The sequence below is a fragment of the Pyrgilauda ruficollis genome, unplaced genomic scaffold (assembly GCF_017590135.1).
Source record: "Pyrgilauda ruficollis isolate IOZ18807 unplaced genomic scaffold, ASM1759013v1 scaffold14, whole genome shotgun sequence".
Lineage (NCBI taxonomy): Eukaryota > Metazoa > Chordata > Aves > Passeriformes > Passeridae > Pyrgilauda > Pyrgilauda ruficollis.
Window position 1 is genome coordinate 7,282,186 of NW_024512543.1, and position 20,324 is coordinate 7,302,509.

General features: G+C 40.6%; 1 protein-coding gene across 1 annotated transcript; it reads left to right on the forward strand.

The window, feature by feature from the left end:
- The first annotated feature begins 3,238 nt into the window (after positions 1–3,238).
- On the forward strand, positions 3,239–19,916 carry LOC121349479 (cytosolic phospholipase A2 epsilon-like). Its single transcript, XM_041459968.1, has 20 exons — positions 3,239–3,316; positions 6,005–6,077; positions 7,013–7,149; positions 7,546–7,677; positions 9,174–9,214; positions 9,961–10,003; positions 10,650–10,722; positions 11,213–11,382; positions 11,541–11,621; positions 12,357–12,394; positions 13,038–13,173; positions 13,822–13,958; positions 14,362–14,584; positions 15,275–15,389; positions 15,717–15,854; positions 17,107–17,214; positions 17,751–17,942; positions 18,396–18,562; positions 18,967–19,153; positions 19,708–19,916. The coding sequence occupies exons 1-20, from the start codon at positions 3,272–3,274 to the stop codon at positions 19,914–19,916; spliced, it is 2,445 nt and encodes an 814-aa protein (XP_041315902.1). The 5' UTR covers positions 3,239–3,271.
- The last annotated feature ends 408 nt before the right edge of the window (positions 19,917–20,324 follow it).

The window sequence follows — 20,324 nt, forward strand, 5'->3', positions numbered from 1 at the left end:
ATAAGTTTTATGTCCTAAAGACAATTGGGAAAATTTTGAACAAAGAGTCTATTCAGTCAGAAAAAAAGTTTATCAACTACAGATTATAATGTGGGACTAAAATAAACCAGGGAAAATGCTTGGGTAAGTTGAAACATTTCATGTTAATATTTTACAAAACATCTTTGTTTTGAAACATAACTTCTTTTTAATAGACTGCCTACCTCGTCAGCCCAGGGAACCCAACCTGAAAATAACAGGGTTCATTCACAGCCAAATAACGTTTGGCTCGTTGCAAAATGACACTGAGGATTTTCATTTTAGCAAGGAGTGGTGACAAATTATCTTTACGAATTGGTTCACAATGACTTTTCCAACATTTTAGTCATTTATTATGTCAAAACAAAACTTACATTTTTGTGCAACTGTAGCCTAATATTGCCAGCCTAAAGATCATGGCGCAAATGTTAACATTTGAAACTTGTCAGGTTTTGAACTATGCACTTCTCTTTTTTCTTTTTTTTTTTCTTTTTTCTTTCTTTCTTTTTTTTTTTTTTTTTTTTTTTTTTTTTTTTTTTTTGCATATATGGTAGTTTTATTAGTCATAGTCAGAAATATAATACTATGTGCTCTGCATATAATCCTGGGAATTGCCTCCATTTTTACCATAAAATCCTGTTGTGAAACAGCAAACACAGGTTTTAGCCATAAACTCTTGCCGCCTCCAGTTCTGAAGAAATGTTATTTCCATGCAAAAATTTTGTGTATACAGTACAAGACAATAAAGGCTTGTTTGCAAAATGAAAATTCTGCCTTGCTCCACATATTCAGGCATTTCAGTAATATACTTCAGGTTCACAGTGTGAACATTCCTCGTTCTGGAACACAAAGCTTTTTATCTCTGCAAAGAGCATACCAAATACTTTCTGTGAGCATCATGGATAAAGGAATGTCTCAGAGACAGATTGCAGGAGTATGGAGTGAACCATGGTCCCTCCCTCATGCAAGGGCTGTCTCTAATGTGGATTGCAAATGCTGTCCATGAAAATGAGAGTTTTTGGCCACTGACACTGTGGGAGTGAAAGCCCCAGAGGTCCAGTCCTGGTAAGCAGTCTGGTTAATAGTTTTGCCCTCCAAGGAGACTCTGTAGTAAAGCACTGTCTTTAAACATGACTGACATGCCAATGCTGTGACCAACAATTTTCTGTGACCTAATGAAAAATGCATTTCACCAAGCTACAGCATTGAGCTGGCACCCAGAGGAAACATGCCATGTGTGTAGACACAACCTTCATGGCGTCACAAAATGCTGTACCCTATGGCAAAAATGTATTCTACCAAGTTGGCTGTGGTGACTGTTGGTATTATTTTGCATGGGAATGTGCAAAGGGGACCTGTGCTGGCTGCTGGCAATGTTTGACCAGTAAGCTCAAGAATACTCAGGGAATGAGCATCTTTTTTGCTCAGAGATGGAGAAGCAGGGAAGCAAAAAAAATTCTTTTTCCCAGAAAGTTTGATCTGTTATGATCTCTTGATGATGTATGTAACAATCTTTGCCTTTTCTAATCCTCTTCCAGTGAGCTGTGCCGGTTTCAATGGCACAGGGGTCAGCCGTGTGTGGACAGGGGCAGGTGTCCTGCCCCTGCAGTGGTGCCACAGTCGTGCCAAGGACTTTGGGGAGGGCAGCGTACGGTCAGGGTGAGTTTTGCATCTGGCTGGCAGGTTTCATTGAGTCAGACACAGGCACTTAAATGCAGCTAGTTTGCAGCCAGAGTCAGTTTGAGCTAGAAAACGGTGCAGAAGTATTCATGGGTGTGGAGCTAAGCTATGGAAAGTCATAGCTTCAGGACTCCACATCTAAACACAAAAATAATAATAAGCCATAGGAAAGGAGAGGGAAGGAATACAATGACTTCAGGAGAGAAGCAGCCCTGCTGGACCTTGGCTGAGTAGATATAAACCACCATATGAGTGTGCTGCTCTGCATGCCTAGACCTGGGATTGTAGGGATATGTGGTTCGGGAAGCCTTAAAATGATTTTTGCAATAACCAGGTTAGTCTGAGAGCAATAGTGTTCTCTTTTGTTTTGGTTTGGTTTTGGTTTTTTTTTCATTAGATGTCTTATTGTATCTGCTTAGTGTCACAGATAACCTAAATTCAATTTATGAACTGTTGCTGTATCTTATAGCAGAGTATATATTTCTGTGAGCTTTGAGGTCTTGCTTAGTTGAAATTTCAGTGCTCAGGTAAAAGGGCATCCTTCTCTTATGTTTAGTTTTAAACCTACTATTGGCCAGTACAGAGCAAAAGTGACTCAAACACAGTACTTCCACCTGTTATATAGGCAAAGGTATTTTTTCCTACTTATTTGACCACAGGATTCAGCTTCCTACCATAAGAAAATGGGAGGGGAGTAACTGGTTTTAAGAAACCAGTCAGAGGTGGGGCTCTGAGTCAGTTTATAAAATAGTTGCTCACCTGCACCTGGGACATTTGAACCATTGGTGTCTGTGGAAGTTGGGAGATGTGAGATTGCATTGCCAGAGATAACGCTGGACGTGTGTGCGAACGCAACAATGGACCAAGATGGCATTTTGTCTCAGGTAAGAAGGGTGCAGAGCAAAGCAAGGCATCTGGGATCTCAAGTGGTTGTGCTGCAAGTAGTGCAAATATGATACTACTTTCCTGACCTACCATTGACTGTAATGACTCTATGCAGGATGAAAAAGTCAAGGCTTCAAGACCTCAATATTGAAACTTTTAAAGTTATAGTAAACCACAGAAAGAAAAAGAAAACTACCTGGGGAGTAAGAGCGTGTTTACAGGGGGAGCATTTTGAATATTTAGGGGTTTTATAAATTTGAGAGACACCATATATGCAACTTCAGAAGAAGTATTACGTAACACGGAGGTGTACTTCAAGATGAAAGATTAATAACAGGGTGTGTTAATGGGAGATGGGTTTGCTGTTCCTTTAACAGCCAGGGCCAGGAGCTGCTTCCCCTCCCCGTGTGTCATGAAGGGCGGACCTTACCTGCCTGCTACGCCTCTGCTCAGGCTTAGTGGGGCAAGCACAGCCCAGGCTGTGGCACCAGGCACCGCAGGAAAGCCCGGGTCCTGCCAAGGCTCTACAGCCAGCACTGACCATGGGCTCCCTGTTCCTGTGGCTCTGAAGTTCTCAATTCCCAAAGAGGATTGCCTTTAAGAGAAATGATGGTTTTTTCAGGGATAACGTTGGCCCTTCTTGTTCCAGGAGCTAATCACTCAAACCTCTCAACAAGGAAACGGAGCTATGCAGCTGGATCCTGGTGGGAAACAGTGGACTTCTCTTCCAAAGGTACCACAAAGGAGAATTTCAAAAGGAAGCTGTAAAGGGGACTTTCCTGCTGGGTGGAGGCTGGGTGAAAGCAGATAGAGTTCAGCATCTGCCAAACAATGTAATTAGCTACTGTAACCCGTTCAGTTCCCTCCATGAGACACTGTCCCTCTTATCACTTTGATCATTCTACTTACATAGTCTTGCTTCACGTTAAATTCCTAGTGTGGCTTCCTGTCCTTGGCACATGGGGAACAATGTCTGTTTAAACAAGACTGATATCTTTAAAAGGATGGGTTTCAATAGGCTTTTTCTGTACATGTCTTGTTAAAGCACAAGGACAAGTTTCCTGCCAGTGTAGATAGCAACAGCTGGGAAATTATAGCATTTATTCTCATAATAGTATGGCAGAATCTTAAAGTAGATTTTCAACACCTGATTTCCTGAATTGACCCCTCTTCTGGTCTCTAGTGAAAACTAATAGGTTTCCAGGAGCCTTCAGACTCCTGAAGACAGATGAAACCTCTCCTCTTTTTGGTGAGAGGACTAGATGTGCTAGATGTGCTAGTAAAGATTTTTACCTTTCTCTAGTTTGAGGCCATTTAGTAATAATTAGGAAATCTCCCTTGTTCTGCTTTGTGATGAGTAAAGTTGCTGAGCAGCAGGTGTTGTGCTCACAGTTTAAGGAACAGCCAACCTTTTCTTGATTAGCTGAATGGAAAACCCAAAGATAAGAAAACACACCCTGCAATACAACTCTCTACACTTCAGGGGTTGCAGCAGTTTCAGAAGAACACACCAAACACCTCAAATTTTTTAGGCAAAGCTCACAAAGCTGACAGGATTTTGGTCATTTGTTATTTATAGCTCTGTGATGTCTGAGCCAAGGCTCCTTGGTCATGACAGGGCACATCCACATGCCTGAGTATTTTATTCAGTCTGCACTGCCTTCTTGACACATTGGGATTTTCATGAAGGGGGCTACAGGGGATCTGATCCATGAAACTGAGTTGAGCCCTTCCAGGAATTGCCTTCTCCAAAGCCTGTCACTGGCAGCATCAGTTATTGGTTCTGTAATTACTGAGCACTTTCTGTACCTGCCTCATTTCTGTGCCTTTAGGAGTTAGTTGTAGACATGAATTCAAGTGCCCTTGGTAGTCTGATCCACAGCTACTCTTGGGACCCTTAGCAGTGGTTTGACACCCTTGATTTGCACACCCAGTGACCTGGTGTGCAGCTGCGCAGCACAAATATTCTTGGTGCCTTTTCCCAGAGGATACTTTGATTACTTGAAGGCTGATTTTACCTTTTTCTTCATTAGGCCACTTGCTAACTGTCCCCAGTCTCAACATCATTGTATTCATTAGCCCTGGCTGCCTGCATTGATACACTCAGGTTAAACATTTGGAGAGACTTCACATGGATGTACATTCCATTAAGCCTATGAACATTGATGCACTTCCTTTTTTGTGAATGGACATTATCAACAGAGCACATACCAAATTGTTCTGCTCAGACAGTCCAGCTAAGTCTTGCTCTCCTTTCCTGCACTGCCTGTGTCACACTTCTTTCTCAGTGGGTCTGATGAGCTCAGTGTCATGCTAATGCTGCTACGGGGCTGGCAGTGGTCTTTTATGGTCTTTTTGCAGTGTAAGTGAAGTCTTTACCTGTCCATGGCCCTGTAGTTGTGCTATGTGTCTTACAGATCTTTTGGAGCAAAATTTTCCCTTTTATTTGGCTTTATATTCCAGCATGTTGTGTCTTTTCCCCCCTCTCCATGATGGTAGAAATAATAAGTTATGTGGAAGATATTTATTTGTTTATTTTATGATAAAGGGAGAGGAGATACAAACTCGTATCTCCAATATGAGACCAGAACTGCAATATGAGAGGCTAAGAAGTCATGCAGGAGGTCAGAAACATGGGCTAATATGAAAGAGGAAAGCCGCAAGAGAAAACAAGGGTTTTTTATCAGGTGTGAAACACTGTTTACACTTCTTAGGCAAAACAGTGCAAAGAAGCTCGAGATGTGAAGAGTTTACATACTTCAAAACTAGAGAGAAATTTCTCACAAAAAGTCAGAGGGGACCTTAGCTCAAGAAGGCAGCTATACCCCTGTAAATTAAAAACTCATGCATAGTAAGTAGCATGGTGGAAGCTCAAAGCAGCAATCTCTCAGATCTTAAAATCAGTGTGGGGATCAGAGGTCAGCTTTTAATTCTGCAGAGTACTGTACATTTAAAAGAGCAGGAAAATGAGAAAATCATATCTCATAAACCAGGAGGCCGAATATATGTAATGACTGGATAGAAGGTAATCACCACAATAATAGTTTCATCATCATGAAAAAGGTCTAAAGCATGTCTCAATTTTTTACCTTGGAAATTTAAAAAAATAAATTATCTCCCAAGCTGGGACTGAATCTTAGCACTTAATCTGTGCAGACAGATTTTAGATAAGAAACAAATAAATGCTCTAATAAGATAAATCTTCATGTCATGCTACAGAAGAAAAGAAGTATTTCAGTCTAGTACCTGATTTAGATGTTAGCAGGAAAACAAATGTATTGGCTGTTTCATAATCAAATACAAAATTTCAATCGTTCCTAAGTTGTGAGTTTATCTCTCTTGATCACTTCTGTCTTCTAAATATGCTATCTAACTTTAGCATGCATTCCTGTCTTTTATGTGTTTGTTTTTTTCCCTGCAGATAGAATCCTCTCTGTGTCACTTACTGACTGTAAGAGTCATAAGAGCAAGAAATATCCACCAGGCAGATGTCTGTAAGTATCTGTAGTGCTCTGTAGAGGAGCTCATGGAGGTCCCTCTCACCTCCATGGGCTAATAGCTAGTCCTGCTCCAAGAAAAGGTGCTTTCTGGATTTCTCCATGAATGGTGACAGTTCTTTTGTTGGTGTGCTGGTTCCAGCAGTGAACATAGAGTGTGTTGCTCTTCTTTGCATGAGCCCTTGTTCTGAGCTGAGGTAACTCTGTAAGGTCACAGCTGTGCCTATCACACATATTTCTCTGTGTCCCCAAAAAGTGCAGTAAAAGCTCTGCAATCTGTTGGAATGAAAAAAAAAAAAAGTGGAAAGATCTCCCATGTTTTCCTCTGGAGTATAATTATGTGACAAAGAACACAAAATGGTTGCATTAATTGAGTAAATACTGAAAGATGAGAAATTTAGCTTGTATTCAAAGTTTTCTCAATGCTAAGTAATCCAAACTACCATACCCTAATTCTCTGTGTGCCAGCATTCCAAGATAAAAGCCCATCAGGTGTTGTTACATTTTGTAGCTACTCTGGCCTGGAACCAAAATATAATAGAAGATTGTATCTTTACTTATGCAGAAATCAGAAAGCTTTTTTTTAATGTTCTGTTTGGCTAAATGAGAAGGTATCACTTTGTTTCCTTAATGCTTGCTGCATTTGTCCTGGATTTTTTTTTTATCCTTGGCTAAACTTATTGTTTGATGACATAGAAGGAGGAGAAAACCTTTTGAATATATTTTTTATATTTCTAATAACATTTATTTAGAAAAGAGTCATGCCACCCTTCCTTTTTCTCCATTCCTCCAACCTAAATTGTATTGTTTATGTTGAACAAATATGCTATTTTGTATCATAATGTCTCTCTTTGAAAGCAGAACTTCATATTCTTCAATTAATTCTTCTAGAGCAAATGCTCATTTTAGATGTGTTTGTGTTTTTAATACAGTGAGCCAAACTGATTGCTACGTGAGCCTGTGGCTGCCAACTGCTTCAAACAAAAAATTTCAGACTAAAGCTGTCAAGAATTGCAAAGATCCAGTCTGGAATGAAACCTTCTACTTCAGGATCCAGAGTCAGGTCAAGGTATTGAACTGGGACTTTTCTGGTAACTGACCAAGGGAGTTACTGAGAGTTTTTATGCTTTTGCAAAGGGACATAAGCAATTTTCTCAAGAGGCAAGGAAAGATGCAGAAAGATGTGAGAATAACTCATACCTCATGATGGTTTTCCATGCCATGAAAGACAATTGTCTCTCTCAGCTTAGATAGAATATGGCATTTGAAATGTCTGTGATTTCCTCTCATTCCACCTCATAGGTGCTGACATGGATTTGACTTCTTCTCCACTTCCTTCTCTTCTTGTTCTTTTTCTTGATGTCCTCCCACTTCTCACAACAGCTGACTAAAACAATTGTCTCCAGGATCTCTTGTTTCCAATAAAACCTGACACATTCCTAAAGCAGTTTCCTTCCTTTCCCAGAATGTGCTGGAGCTGGCACTCTATGATAAGGACGTGGTTACTCAGGATGACCACCTCTTCACAGTGTACTTTGACATAGCCAAACTTTCCCTGGGAGAGGAAGTCTTCATGCACTTCAAATGTGATTCACAGGTGAGGTCTGAAATAAGAAATTAAATAGCTTGGCAAGAATGTGTTTGTTAGCTTTTCTGCCTAAACTGTTATTTGTAAAATTTTGCCTTTTTTCTTTGTTATGTTCCAGCTGCCTAGCCACATAAAAATAAGTTGGTTTTCACTCTGACATGGGAAAACCTCTTTACTCCTGGATCTGTAGGCGCACTGAAGGGTTTGGTGTTGGCCACAGAGGCTCACCAGTTTCAGGTGTATTGGCAGAATTGTCACTTTGCTGAGCCTGTCCCCATCAAGGGTCAAGGAGGGCATCCATGCCAGTAGCTGATGCTTTTGTCATGACCTATCACTTAGCCTCGTAATTAGGAAGTAAAAACTCTGTGATCAGAACTAAATGTCGAACCAGACTAGTTGCTAATTATGGAATGTGGCATGGGTGTTTAAATAAAGTCTAAGTCATGCCACCCAGCTTGGCAGCAAGAAATAATCCTTGAAATCTCCCTTGAATGTCCAGGGAGACTCAAAGTTGTACATCCCATCTCCCAGTATGTTCTGTCTATCATTCTCCTTTTCCAGTTCCCTTCCAGTTTCTTGTGCATCTGTCGTGTGCCACTTAGTTGAGGAATTACCTTATCTACACACACCCAAGCTCCACTGCACTTCATTGTCTTTAAATGTCTTATTTGGCAATTTAGTTCCTTGCAAAATACCAAAGGAGCAGTGTGTGGACTTCACTAAGCTCTGGTGAAATTAAAATCTTGGCTAGTTGTAACCTGGCTGATCACTTTGAGTGGTTACAGGTGCCATATCCAAGCCTTTTCTTTTTGTGTTTGCACAGCTACACCAGTTAGAGCTCATACTCTTCAAGCCTTTGTAAATTTTTTTGTCCTATATTACTAACTTCTAGATGTCTTTAATTCAGTGGGTAATTTGAGCAATTAAGTAGCCTACAGCATGATCTCACTTTGCTGTTCATCATCCCTTCTCTCTCCAATTTTGTTTTTCTCTTGCCTGTGCTTTCTTTCCCCTGAGGATTATACTCTTTTTCACCACTTCATAGACCAGGCCTTCATGTGAAATTTACCTCTATCCCAAAGCCCTCAGCTTGTTGCCACACAAAGAGATTTTCCTCTTCCACAGCTGCTTTGCATGTCACCATTTCTCTTCCTGACACCAGAAGGCTTTGGCCCTCCCCTTCAGCACATCCCCTTTCCTTTTGCTGGCAGACTCAGAAGGAGACAACTTCTCTTCCTAGGTCTGTCCCATAGGACCCAGCAGAAGCAGGCAAGCCAAGCAATTTCTGTGTTAAAAACTGCTATGACAGCCATCCACAAGCTTCCTATCAGTAGAGAATCTTGAGGCTCAGGACACACAGATGTGGGGTGGTGTGTGCCTCTGTTGTAAGTGCTCTGCTGGTCACAAACAGAACATGCATGCCCAGATTGTGAGAATGAGACCTTGCATTATGAGAATTGCCAGTAAACTAGTACCAAAGTAATTTTCCTTCCTTTATTTTCCAGAGACAAGAGGAGTTGGAGGTGGGATTTGCCTTGGATAATATGTGAGTAAACATGAAATGCAACATTGCCTGGAACAAAAAGAAACAGCAATTCAGAGGCATGAAATAATTTAGTCTGCTTGTTCAGAGTGCATCATTCCCAAGGTATCTGTGCTATGAGCTGTGTCGACAAATGGGTGAATGCCAGAGTGACCTCCCGTGAACTTCAGGCAAACAGGGAGAACACCCTAAAACCTTTTCGTTGTCTAATGTAGTGAACATTATTTTAGACCAGAATGTTGCTGGTTTGTTATGCACTTGTGTTTGAGATCAGCAAGAGGGTCCACCTCCCTTTGAAACACAACATGGAATAATGCACTGGATTTCTGATCCAGTGCCTTTATTGTTCCATAGTCCAACAAAGCATGTTTTTGCGTTTTTTTGTTTTGTTTTTGTTTTGTTTTGTTTTGTTTTGGTTTTGTTTTGTTTTGTTTTTTGTTTTTGTTTTTTTAAAGTGGGTTCCATGAAACCATCCTTGGCCTTAGCTTGGGACTCAGCATAAAATTGCTACATGGTTTGGCCTCAGAGCACCTTTGGCAATTTTTTTTGCTGAGCTCCAGGACTGGATGAGCCAGTAGGGTGACAATTGTGCCTTAACATAGTAGAGTGAGGAAACTTGTATGACAAGTCTCCTGGGACTTTTCTTTCAAATCCAATATGCAGGTAAAATCAGGAGAAGGGTAGGGCTCATGAACTATACTGTAATTTTAATGAGTTATTGTAAATGCATTTGTGTTTCTGTTTCCTAGTTCAGGCCCTCCTGAAACCATCATTACTAATGGAGTGCTAGTGGTAAGTGTTGTATGTCATCACCTTTCTTGTCCTGTTGCCACACTTGTTTCACTTGACTCACGGTCATCAGGACAACATACCCCTTGACTGAGACAGCCAGCACTGAAACATTGCCATTTCCCACTTCATCATGACACATCCTTGTGGATGGCACCTCTGGAGACACTGTGGCTGCAACAGCATGGAGATCCCCCATCCCAGCATCCCTTTGCTGTTGCAAAGGAAACACGTAGTTTAGGTCTGAGACATCAGTGCAGCAGTGAATTCTTCCTTAGACGTCACTCCTCCCAAATTTCCATATTGCCAAAGTGAGAGGGTTTTTCCTGTCCCATGCACATATAATTTCCCACATTCAAAACAGTGCTTTTTACACAGGGACTTCCCATCCCTGACATTTTCTCATTTATTACCTTTGCTTGCTCATGAATTGTGTTTAAAACAATCCTCACATCCCTGGGATCCTGAAAGTACTGTTTTTCACTTTGTCCTCATCTTCTCCCTTCTGCAAGCCCTGTTCATCCACACTGCACTCCTGCCTTGCCCTGGTTATGTCCCATTTAGACTAGGAAACAGAATGTCATATTTTTGGAAAAATTAAATTTGAAAATTCCCTGCCATGATGTATTTTACTGTTCACATCTTATAGTCTCGCAAAATCTGCTGCTTAGAAGTTCAGGTGGTTGAGAAGAAGAAGAAGAACAAAAAGGAGAAGAAATCAAGTAAGGTTATTTCTCCATCAGCTATTTTTAACTGATATGCTAATATTATGAGCACAATTGGCTTAATGTAAGAATTAAAAAGCCCAAACAAATCCAAAACATGAGTGTTGTTTTAATTTTGTAAAACTTTGTTAAGTTTTTTGATGTTTACATTCTTTCAACAAACTTTCTCACACACAGTTCTGTAAATAACCCATGTTTTACATTCTTTCATAGAAGTAAAGAGAATTAATGAACCCTTAGTCTGTCCAGTAGCATTGGAGAGGTGGCACTGTCACCCTCCAATCCACTGTCACCTTTAGAAAACTATAAATATTAAAATCAAAAAATAAAAGTGCTTCTTTTTGTTCCCCTCAAGAGCAACAGTGTCTGTGTCATCATTTCATACCTTATCACAAGAGAACAGCCTTGTGATAGATTCTGTAAGAATTTTTGTTAACAATTTTGATGAGAAAACTAATCTGTGTCTGCTTTTGTGTCATTTCCTTAGAAAAAGAATTCTCCTTTAAAGTGCAAGGCTCTTATGAAGGCACCCAGGACATTGTGCTGGGATCTAATCTGGTCTTCAGCTCCTCCTCTCCTGCCAAATTCCACTATGCCAGATACAAGCAGCCAACGCTGGATGTTACACTACCAGGGAAGAAAGGACCTCCCTCCTCAGTATGTTATAACTGAGCTTTAAAAAACATAATAATGGCATGTAAAATATTAGACACCATAAATAGACGTTAATTAATGCATAAATGCATTAATTTGCATTGTGGGCAGAGAGTAACATTCCTTACAATATAAACCTGGGTTTGTTTGTATTTTTTCAGCACTCGTGTGTGTATGATACAGGCTCTCCAAATGTGGAACTTCATTCCATTCCAAGTGGCAAAAACATGATCTTAGCAGAGGTGAGTGCCTGCTTTTTTAGTGGGAGAGGCTGAGAAACCTGGATGTGGAAGTCTGCATCCCCCTGGTGATTACCATGGTACTTTCTGCCAATGAAAGCCTGCAGACAAAAATATCACAGCCTAACAGTGGTAGGTCTTTCAGCAATTAGGCCAGGTTGTGCCTTGTTTTGTTTGAATAGACGTGGGCATCTTGCTACTCCATCCTGGTATTAGTTCACATGAATGTTGAAGCTCTGCTCTTCCCCTTCTCACACACCAGTGGGGCACCTGAGCTGACTGAGGTAGCGTCAGACTCCTGCTGATGCTGACAATGCTTTACAAAGCACTTTTAGATTCATGGTTTAAAAAAATCCATGTAGAATGAAAGGATCATGACTGTTTTGGGGTATAAGCCACAGAAAGAGGGGAACAAATACTGCTGTGTAGAATCATAGTCCCAGCTGGCTGCCTAAGAGGTACTGTTAGTAGAGATGGGTAAGGTGTTCATTATCATGACTCTGTAAACAGCAGTTATCCTCATGTTACATTTACTAGACAACATTAAAAATTATTGAATAGCTTCCCTTTCAGTAAAACACTACAATCAATTTGCATAGGATTATTTGAGTTCCTGATTATTCAGAGCTCCTGATTTGTACCCACATTGCTAGGATGGCACAAGATAAAATTCCTCCTCAGGCTGCAGGGAAGAAGCAGATTGTCAGCACTCACATTGTTCACATTCTTGCTTTCCAGGATAAAAGATTTGATTTATATGCGAAGGCAGAAGACTGGTAAGTGACTTGGCCACTTTTGGAGGTTAACTTTTACTAAGCTGAACTCATCTCACCCTAGGCTCTTTACTGGGGAGGAGGCACAGCAGGACTGTAGGTGGTGGGTGGCATTCACATGAGCTGGAAGCAACTGCATGTAGTGTAGTGTAATACATGTAGATAATTCATACTGACACATGAATAATGAAAAAAATGCATAAAATAGAAAAAATAATATTACAAGGCAATTATGCTACCTAGTGTTATGCTCAGCACACTTTTACCTTTTCTTTAAGACTGGACTAGAGCGCAGCTGATCACGTGGCATTGTTGATTATGAAGTAGGAAAACTTTCTCCCTAATTCAAGAAAGTGTGAGAAGTTTTTCCTATAGCTCTCAGTTCACTAAGACAGACAGCAGGTATCTCAGAAATTAGCTGCAGGAATGTCTTTCCTTAGGTTATATTTTGATAACTGCTTAGAAATTTGTCAGTCTTTTTTTCTATCCTTCTTTCATGCAGCATTGTGTACTTGCTTGGGAGTGTAGGAAAGGGACCTCCTGTAAATACAGTATTTTGTGGATCAGGTTCATTTTATTACTTTGGAAACTCTGAGTTTGTCTATGAACAATAAAATGGAATGTTTTTTCCTGATCTCTGCTTCAGCCCAGACCACCTTGATGTGCGTTTAGGATTTGACCTCTGCATACAAGAACAAGACTTTCTCTGCAAAAGGAAGAATTATGTTATTCCTGCTCTGAAGAAGGTTCTGCAGCTGGAACAGGATCTGCTGGAATATGAGGTCTGTAGGGAAAACATTTAAAACATCTCACCAGTGCTTAGCAGTGAAAGCTTAATGGTGCAATACAACCTCGTTTTCTTCACAGTTAAAAGTTTTTCTGATATTTCCTCATCTTAAAACTTAGGTATACCTCCAATACTGCCCCTAAATACCTCTAAATTCACCCTGCTGTTTGTGTCCTTTGCGGTTGCTATCCTGAGTTTAGCCTTTATCCTGCTACACTTCCTTGGAAGCCAGACCAAATATTCCTAATATAGGAATGGCTTCTTCCACACTCTTTACACTACTATTGTTGTCCTTGTGGATAGTCCCTCCTCTCTTCAGTCTGTGAGCTTTCTTTCTGATTCCTGTTTTTTCAACTGATTTTTTTTCACTTTTACTGTCTCTTTTGGTTTGAATGAATGCATTTTTGTTTCATATCAAATATCTCTGTTGAACACATTGGAGACAAGTGTCAGATATCTAATGGTCATTGCTTCTATTCCTGTTCTCCTTTATAAAATAAATGGTAGGTTATATTTCAGTAGAAATCGTTTAGAAAGGAGTCTGTGGCTGGGCACACGTGGTGCTGCCAGGCTGTATGTATCACTCTGCAGTCAGGTGCAGCCGCCGTGTGACACTGGCCCTTTCTGTCCCTGTGTTGCACAGAGCCCGGTGGTGGCCATCATGACCACGGGAGGAGGGATGAGATCCTTGACTGCACTCTATGGCAGCCTGAGGGGGCTCAAGAAGCTCAATGTCTTGGACTGTGCCACCTACCTGACTGGCTTGTCTGGCACTACATGGTGAGTGGCCCTTGGCTGGAGGCTCCCTCATGGCACCAAAGTGCTGAAGGAGGCTGGGCCTGATGTACTGCGGTTTGCCTGTAATAACTTCTCAGCAGTCCTACTTCTTGATCTTCTTCCAAAATTCTTCTTCCAGAATGAAGTCCTTTCATGGGGGAAAGTCACATAATTTGCAACTACATGAAAACAAGGGTTTTTCTACGAATGGTTTATGGGAAATTGTTCATGCTGGTTTGACAGGGGTAATGACTGTGACTTAAAGGGAACATGACAGTTTTATAGGGAATTGAAGAAAAGAAACATTAATCAAGAACTTAAACCAGAAACATTGAATGTATCTATTGCCTACCTCAAGCTTTGGTGTGCTTTTTATCCCTCTTCAATTTGTATTTCCTCTTCCTAGGACCATGTCAAACTTGTACAGAGATGCTGACTGGTCACGAAAGGATCTCGACAAGCAAATCAGTGAGGCTCGAAAACATATGACAAAATGCAAAATAAATTCCTTTTCCTTGGAATATTTGAAGTATTACAAAAAGCAGCTGTGCCAGCGGAAAAGAGAGGGCCACAAAACGTCTTTTATAGATCTCTGGGGGCTTGTCCTGGAATCTTTTTTGCATGATGGGGTACAGTATATCATAAAGAGCATTTACTGTGGCTTAGCATTTTCTGAAAATTTATTTCTGGAGAAGATATTTTTCTGTTGGCTCTGAGAAAAGCAGTTTGTTACGAGACTGTGCAAGCAAATGCACGGCCATTTCCAAAACATTTTGTGCCAGCCTTGTAGATACTCATCCACGGTGGAAGTCAGCATCCTTGCTTATGAAATTTTGAATATGTTTGTCTGAGAAAATTCCAAGACTAACATTTTGAAACAGTATTACAGTTTTAAGAATTTTTTCCTATTCTGCAAGTTACTTGTTTAGAAATAACAAAATTGCAGACATTAGGCATACCCATGAGAGGTGTTAACAAAAGGACCTGCAGAGTTTTGAAAGGTGTGAGGTCTTCCATAAAGGCGCAGCACAATGCAATAACGTGTTTTATATCAAAAGTATTGCTTTCTGCTCTTTGTTATTTCTTTCCATTTTCATCTTAATGCATCATCAAATAATCTGGCATCAGATTGGAAGGCTGCAGGTATTTCAGTAGCAGAATGTCTATGGGAATTTTGAAAAATATGGAACATTTCAGAATATAAGCCAAGCACACATTATACATTAGAGACAGGAGTTTTTCTGCCCTGCAGGCTTAGATGCAGAGAATATTGCCGTGCTAATTTTTGTCTCAGTGTAACCGTATTTCTGGAATCACAGAAAGACAACCACAGACTCTCTGATCAGCAACGAGCCATTGACCAAGGTCAGAACCCACTTCCTATCTACACTGCAATCAATGTCAAGAACAACTACAGCACTCTGGATTTCAAAGGTAATTATGAGACTTCTGGGAGTCATTTGTCTTTATATTTAAGGTGATAAATCGTGGAACAGTCTTTTTAGACAGCCTAAAAACCCCCTCTTATTTGAACACCAGATTCTCAGCTGATGTGTATTCGTATAATATCCTTGTGGTCAGGTAAAAGTTTGGCTGTCTATGCAACAGACTCAAAAATATTCCAAAGCCTTTCCATGTTCATGAGTTTTTGGTTGTAGCATGCTTATATAACTCATTGCTATTGGTCCAAAATATTAGACTCAAAAATTATTTTGAGGGCTGTAATAAAACATTGTGGTTTTTTTGGGTTCCTTTTTACAGAATGGGTGGAGTTCACCCCATATGAGGTGGGATTGCAAAAATATGGAGTTTTTGTTCGCACTGAGGATTTTGGCAGTGAGTTCTTCATGGGACGATTGATGAAAAAGGTCCCTGAATCCAGGATCTGCTTCTTGGAAGGTAAGCTATTAAAAAACAACAAATTATTTTATTGCTTGTTTTGTTTTGGGGGTTTAGGTTTGGGGTTTTTTCATGGTTTTGGTTGTTTGGGTTTTTTAATGTGAGCTATATAAACTACACTCTAATAAAGTATTGGTGCAGGATGAACATGGCAGTTTCACCAGAGAGGATACATATCTCTGCTGAATTAATACTTACTATAATGGATTCAGTTTACAGTAAAGAAGAAAATTCAAAGGGATTGTCAAATAGTTATTTACACTATTAAACCTAGTTTTGAATTAAAATATAGTATGGCTTCTGGTACAACAATTAAATTGAGGTCCTTGGGGATCCATGGTTCAACCCATGCTGCCCCATAAGGGTGAACTTCCGAGCCTATTTCCTGTCTCCTGGGTAGTCAGTATTTTGTATGCTCCGAATAAACATTTCACAAGAGCATCCAGGCTGATTCTCCACTGCATCAGGGTGTGTTTGATCATGCCAGGCTCTCCTACTCCAGAGAAGCAGGCCACATGTCCCTGGCTCCAGTTTCCACACTGCCTGGGCAAGGCTGGGGGGAAAACAACACAGCCATCCTTGAAACATTTTTGCTGTTGACTGCGGCGGAACATGGCTGTGTGTTCTCCTGACAAATAGACAAGCTTGTCTGTGACTGACTTCACAAGCAAACTTCTCTCTGGCTGGCCACTTCACTGAGCAGGAAGGAGACACTGTACTATTTTAGCCTCAGTCTGTGCTGGATTGTCACACATTGTCACACTCCCCGAATGAAAAAACAGTGAGACCTTGTGCCCTAATGGATAACCAAAGAAATTGCTTTTCAATCTCAAAAATTCATGGTCAAAACTGATCCCTTGGTGTGTTAACAGGCTTATTCTCAAAAAGGGAATCCTACAAAAGCAGAGGCTGTAAGATTATGTTGTAGTTATGCCCTTATCAATGTAATTCCACATCAAATCTCTTGGATTACAAACTTTCATCCTTTCTTTCTATATAACCTTCATGATACTTGGGGTTTTTTTCCTAAAAATACAAATGCCTTTTTAATTCTCAAAGATCTCCATCCCTAAGCAACATAAGACAAAAACTGGATACCAAAAAAAAGGTCTAAAAACCAGCAGCCAAATAAAAATGACACATTATGCTTTTAAAACAAAATGACAAAAAACAAACTGCACAAGTTTCATCATAACAGTTTGAGATTCATGATATGTGAATGTTTGAGTTAGAAAGCTCTTTTCTTTTACAGGCATATGGAGTAGTTTATTTTCATTCAATGTGTTATATATCTGGAATTTGTCCCATTCATCAGAAGATTTCTGGCACAGGTGGACCCGGGATCATATTGACAATATAGGTAAATGGCCATACTTCTTTTTCACTGTGTATTTGTTGTGAAATGGAGATATATGTCTCATACTGCAAAGTACAAATAAATAATTTAAAATTTCTGGTCCTGTCATCTATCAGGGGTCAACACTGATGCTAGTAAATGATTAAAATGTTCAGAAATAATAAGATTGATCTGTAAATTATTAATAAAGCAAAATTATTTTGGCTGCTTCAAGTGGGAGCTACAGTCATACAAATAAGTCAGTCCTTTACCAAAGCCTGCATTCAGTCTGTTCCACAAATGTGTGTATGTCTGGAGCAGGCTTTTATTGCTGCTTGACACTGTATCTTGGGGGTTTTTATCCAAGCCCAGACTGTGTAAGGAAATGGTATTTATCTAGTTAGAGTAGCTTATCATTTTCTGTTTTGTTTGGACACCTCTGCTTGGTGGTCTTTTAAAAAAGAGAAAGCATCAGGGTTTATTACTTACCTTGACTTGTTGAGGTCTGACCCTGCTCTGGGAAGGTGGAATTTAACATAATTTTAATTAAATCCGGGCAGAGGAGGAGCCCGCGCTGCCCGTGAAGCCGCAGGAGCTGCAGACGCGGCTGTTGACGCCGCCCGGGCCCCTGGGCAGCGCCCTGCGCGCCGCGCTCGCCGACCGCGTCTGCATCGCCCAGGAGCACAGCTTCCTCAAGGGCCTCCAGATGCACAGCCGCTACCTGGAGAACACGCACTTCTGCAGGTGGAAAGGTAACTGGAGACCCGTGGGCCTGGGGACACAATAAACCAGCTGAACGGAACAACCCCCCAAATTTGATATTACTGGGGTTGGAGGCCAGGTTTCGGCAGAATCTCTATTAGATCAGTCTATGATTGATCATGCTGCATCATAGGATGTAGCAGGGCGTGGTGTTGAGTTACCTGTCAGTGGTTTGCTGGTGGCACTCACCTCCAGAGGCTGGGCCACCAGGTCCTTTGTCTTTTTCCAGACACACTCGGTGGGGAGGCACGGTAAACCCCCTTCATGAATGTTGTTACTGCAGGTCCAAAGTTGAGAGGGCAGAAGAGAAGGGATATGGCAAACATTCCTTCCCCAAGGACTGTAACCAGTTAAGGCTCTGTGGACGTGGTGTAACAGTGGAAAAACAGGCCAGCAAGTTTGTGGTATTGTACTTACAGCAAGAATTATTTTTTTAATTTCAGATACTGTGTTAGACACATTTCCCAACCAGCTGACACAGTCAGATGAATTCCTGTCTCTGGTAGATACTGGATTTTTCATCAATACAAGCATCATGCCACTTTTAAAACCAGAGAGAAAGGTGGACGTCATCCTGCATTTAAATTACAGTGCAGGATCCCAGATACAGGTGAGAGTATTAGAAACAGTCTTTGTGTCTTCTTCTATATGTATATATATATTATTATATGTATGTTTATAATTTTTTAACACTTAGGTGCTTTTCATATTGGTCCTACTAAAAGTCTTAACCTTTAGCATTTTTAGCTTAATGATGAAGTGCAATACATCTTTTATAGTCTGCACGTAGTCTCGTTTGTTTTTCTTGTACGATAAACTGTCTTGTGCTAAGACTCCGGAAAACAAAACAAAAAAAAAACACACAAAAAAACTGTCTAGTGTCACAGTGCTTTTGATTAGGGGTTAAGAGCTTTTGCACAAGCAGCTTAGAAAATGCCTATTACTGGACTCCAAGAAATTCTGAGCCTTAAAATGCTATTTTAAGTCTTAGTACTGCTCTGTTCCTTGATCCAGGCTTTGGACCAGACCTGCAAGTACTGCTCTGAGCAGGGAATAGTTTTTCCCAAGGTGGACTTGAGTGAAGAAGACAGAAAAAAGCTGAAGGAGTGTTACCTCTTTGATGGTGCTGAGACTCCAGGAGCACCAGTACTGCTATTTTTCCCACTAGTTAATGATACCTTCCAAAAATACAAAGCACCAGGCAAGTACTCAAAACATGTTAAAAAGAAGTTTTACGTCATGGACAGCTTATTAAAAGGAATATATTTAATACTCCAACTCCTGAACTTCACTGTTGACTCTTTTCAGTACATCAAATGTTTCTGTTTCTTAATTTTTTTAGCCATGTGAGATTTGATGCCAGGGCTGTGATGTTTCAATTCCTAAGCTAGTTATCTTGCAGGTAATTAGCTTCAGGTAACTTTGCTGTATCTACTAATGTGTACATCCATAGATACATGCTGTAGGTACTTTCAGGTACAGCTAAGAGCAAGGCTGCAGACCCATGTAAAAATAATCACCCTTTTTTGTCCCCTCATCCTGTGAAGCCCCTGGTATGCACTTGAGCCAGGGATTGAGCTGCCAATTTGAATAAGGATTATTTGGGTTTTTATTTTTAATTCAAGCCAAAGGAGTAATTTACACTGTGAACTCTCTCTGTGGAGAAACACCTCCTTTCCTTCCTCTGTTAAGAGTTTGCTTGTTTATGACCAGGGTGATTTCTCTCAGCAGTGATTTCTCACCCCTTCCTCGTAGGTCAGAAGCGCTCGGAGTCAGAGATGGAAGATGGCAAAGTTGATCTCTACGGCTGCTGTTCCCCATATTCAACATATTCCCTTCAGTACACTGAGAAACAGTATGACTGCCTGGTTCAGCTGGGTGAATACAACATCCTCAACAATGAAGACCTCATTATACAGGCCTTGCGCACAGCAGTGGCACGGAAAAGGCAGATGAAGAAATAATGCCAGACAAGACAGGGTGCTTTTAAGTCTCTTAACCTGCTGAGAGACTAAAGGTCTCTTACTATTAGCTAGCAGGCTTCAAAGCATTCCTGCTCAATCCCACTAAATGGTAATCTCAGGTGAACAAAACAGACTGAAGAAAAACTTTTTCTCCAAAGAATTTCACTGCAGAAATCATTGCAATTCAGTTAAACAATGGAGTATGAATCATTGTATGGTACCGAGGATGGGCAGCCACAAAGAAGAAGGTGCTAAAATATAATAAACATGGTGCTTGTTGCCCTGGGAAAGAGCTTTAAGTGTTTAAGCCTGACATCTTCAGTGCAGACCACATTAAAAGCATATTTTATTAACTTGGCTTGTGTTTTGTATTTGCAAGCTGGTGCTGAGACAAGCAGCAATGATTGG

Excerpts from the sequence above, each read along its gene's own strand:
- LOC121349479 (XM_041459968.1), top strand. The coding sequence starts at position 3,272 with ATGCAGCTGGATCCTGGTGGGAAACAGTGGACTTCTCTTCCAAAG. Across the intron at positions 3,317-6,004 it reads AGTGGACTTCTCTTCCAAAG|ATAGAATCCTCTCTGTGTCA; the intron begins GTACCACAAAGG and ends TTTTCCCTGCAG. Across the intron at positions 13,174-13,821 it reads AGGATCTGCTGGAATATGAG|AGCCCGGTGGTGGCCATCAT; the intron begins GTCTGTAGGGAA and ends TGTGTTGCACAG.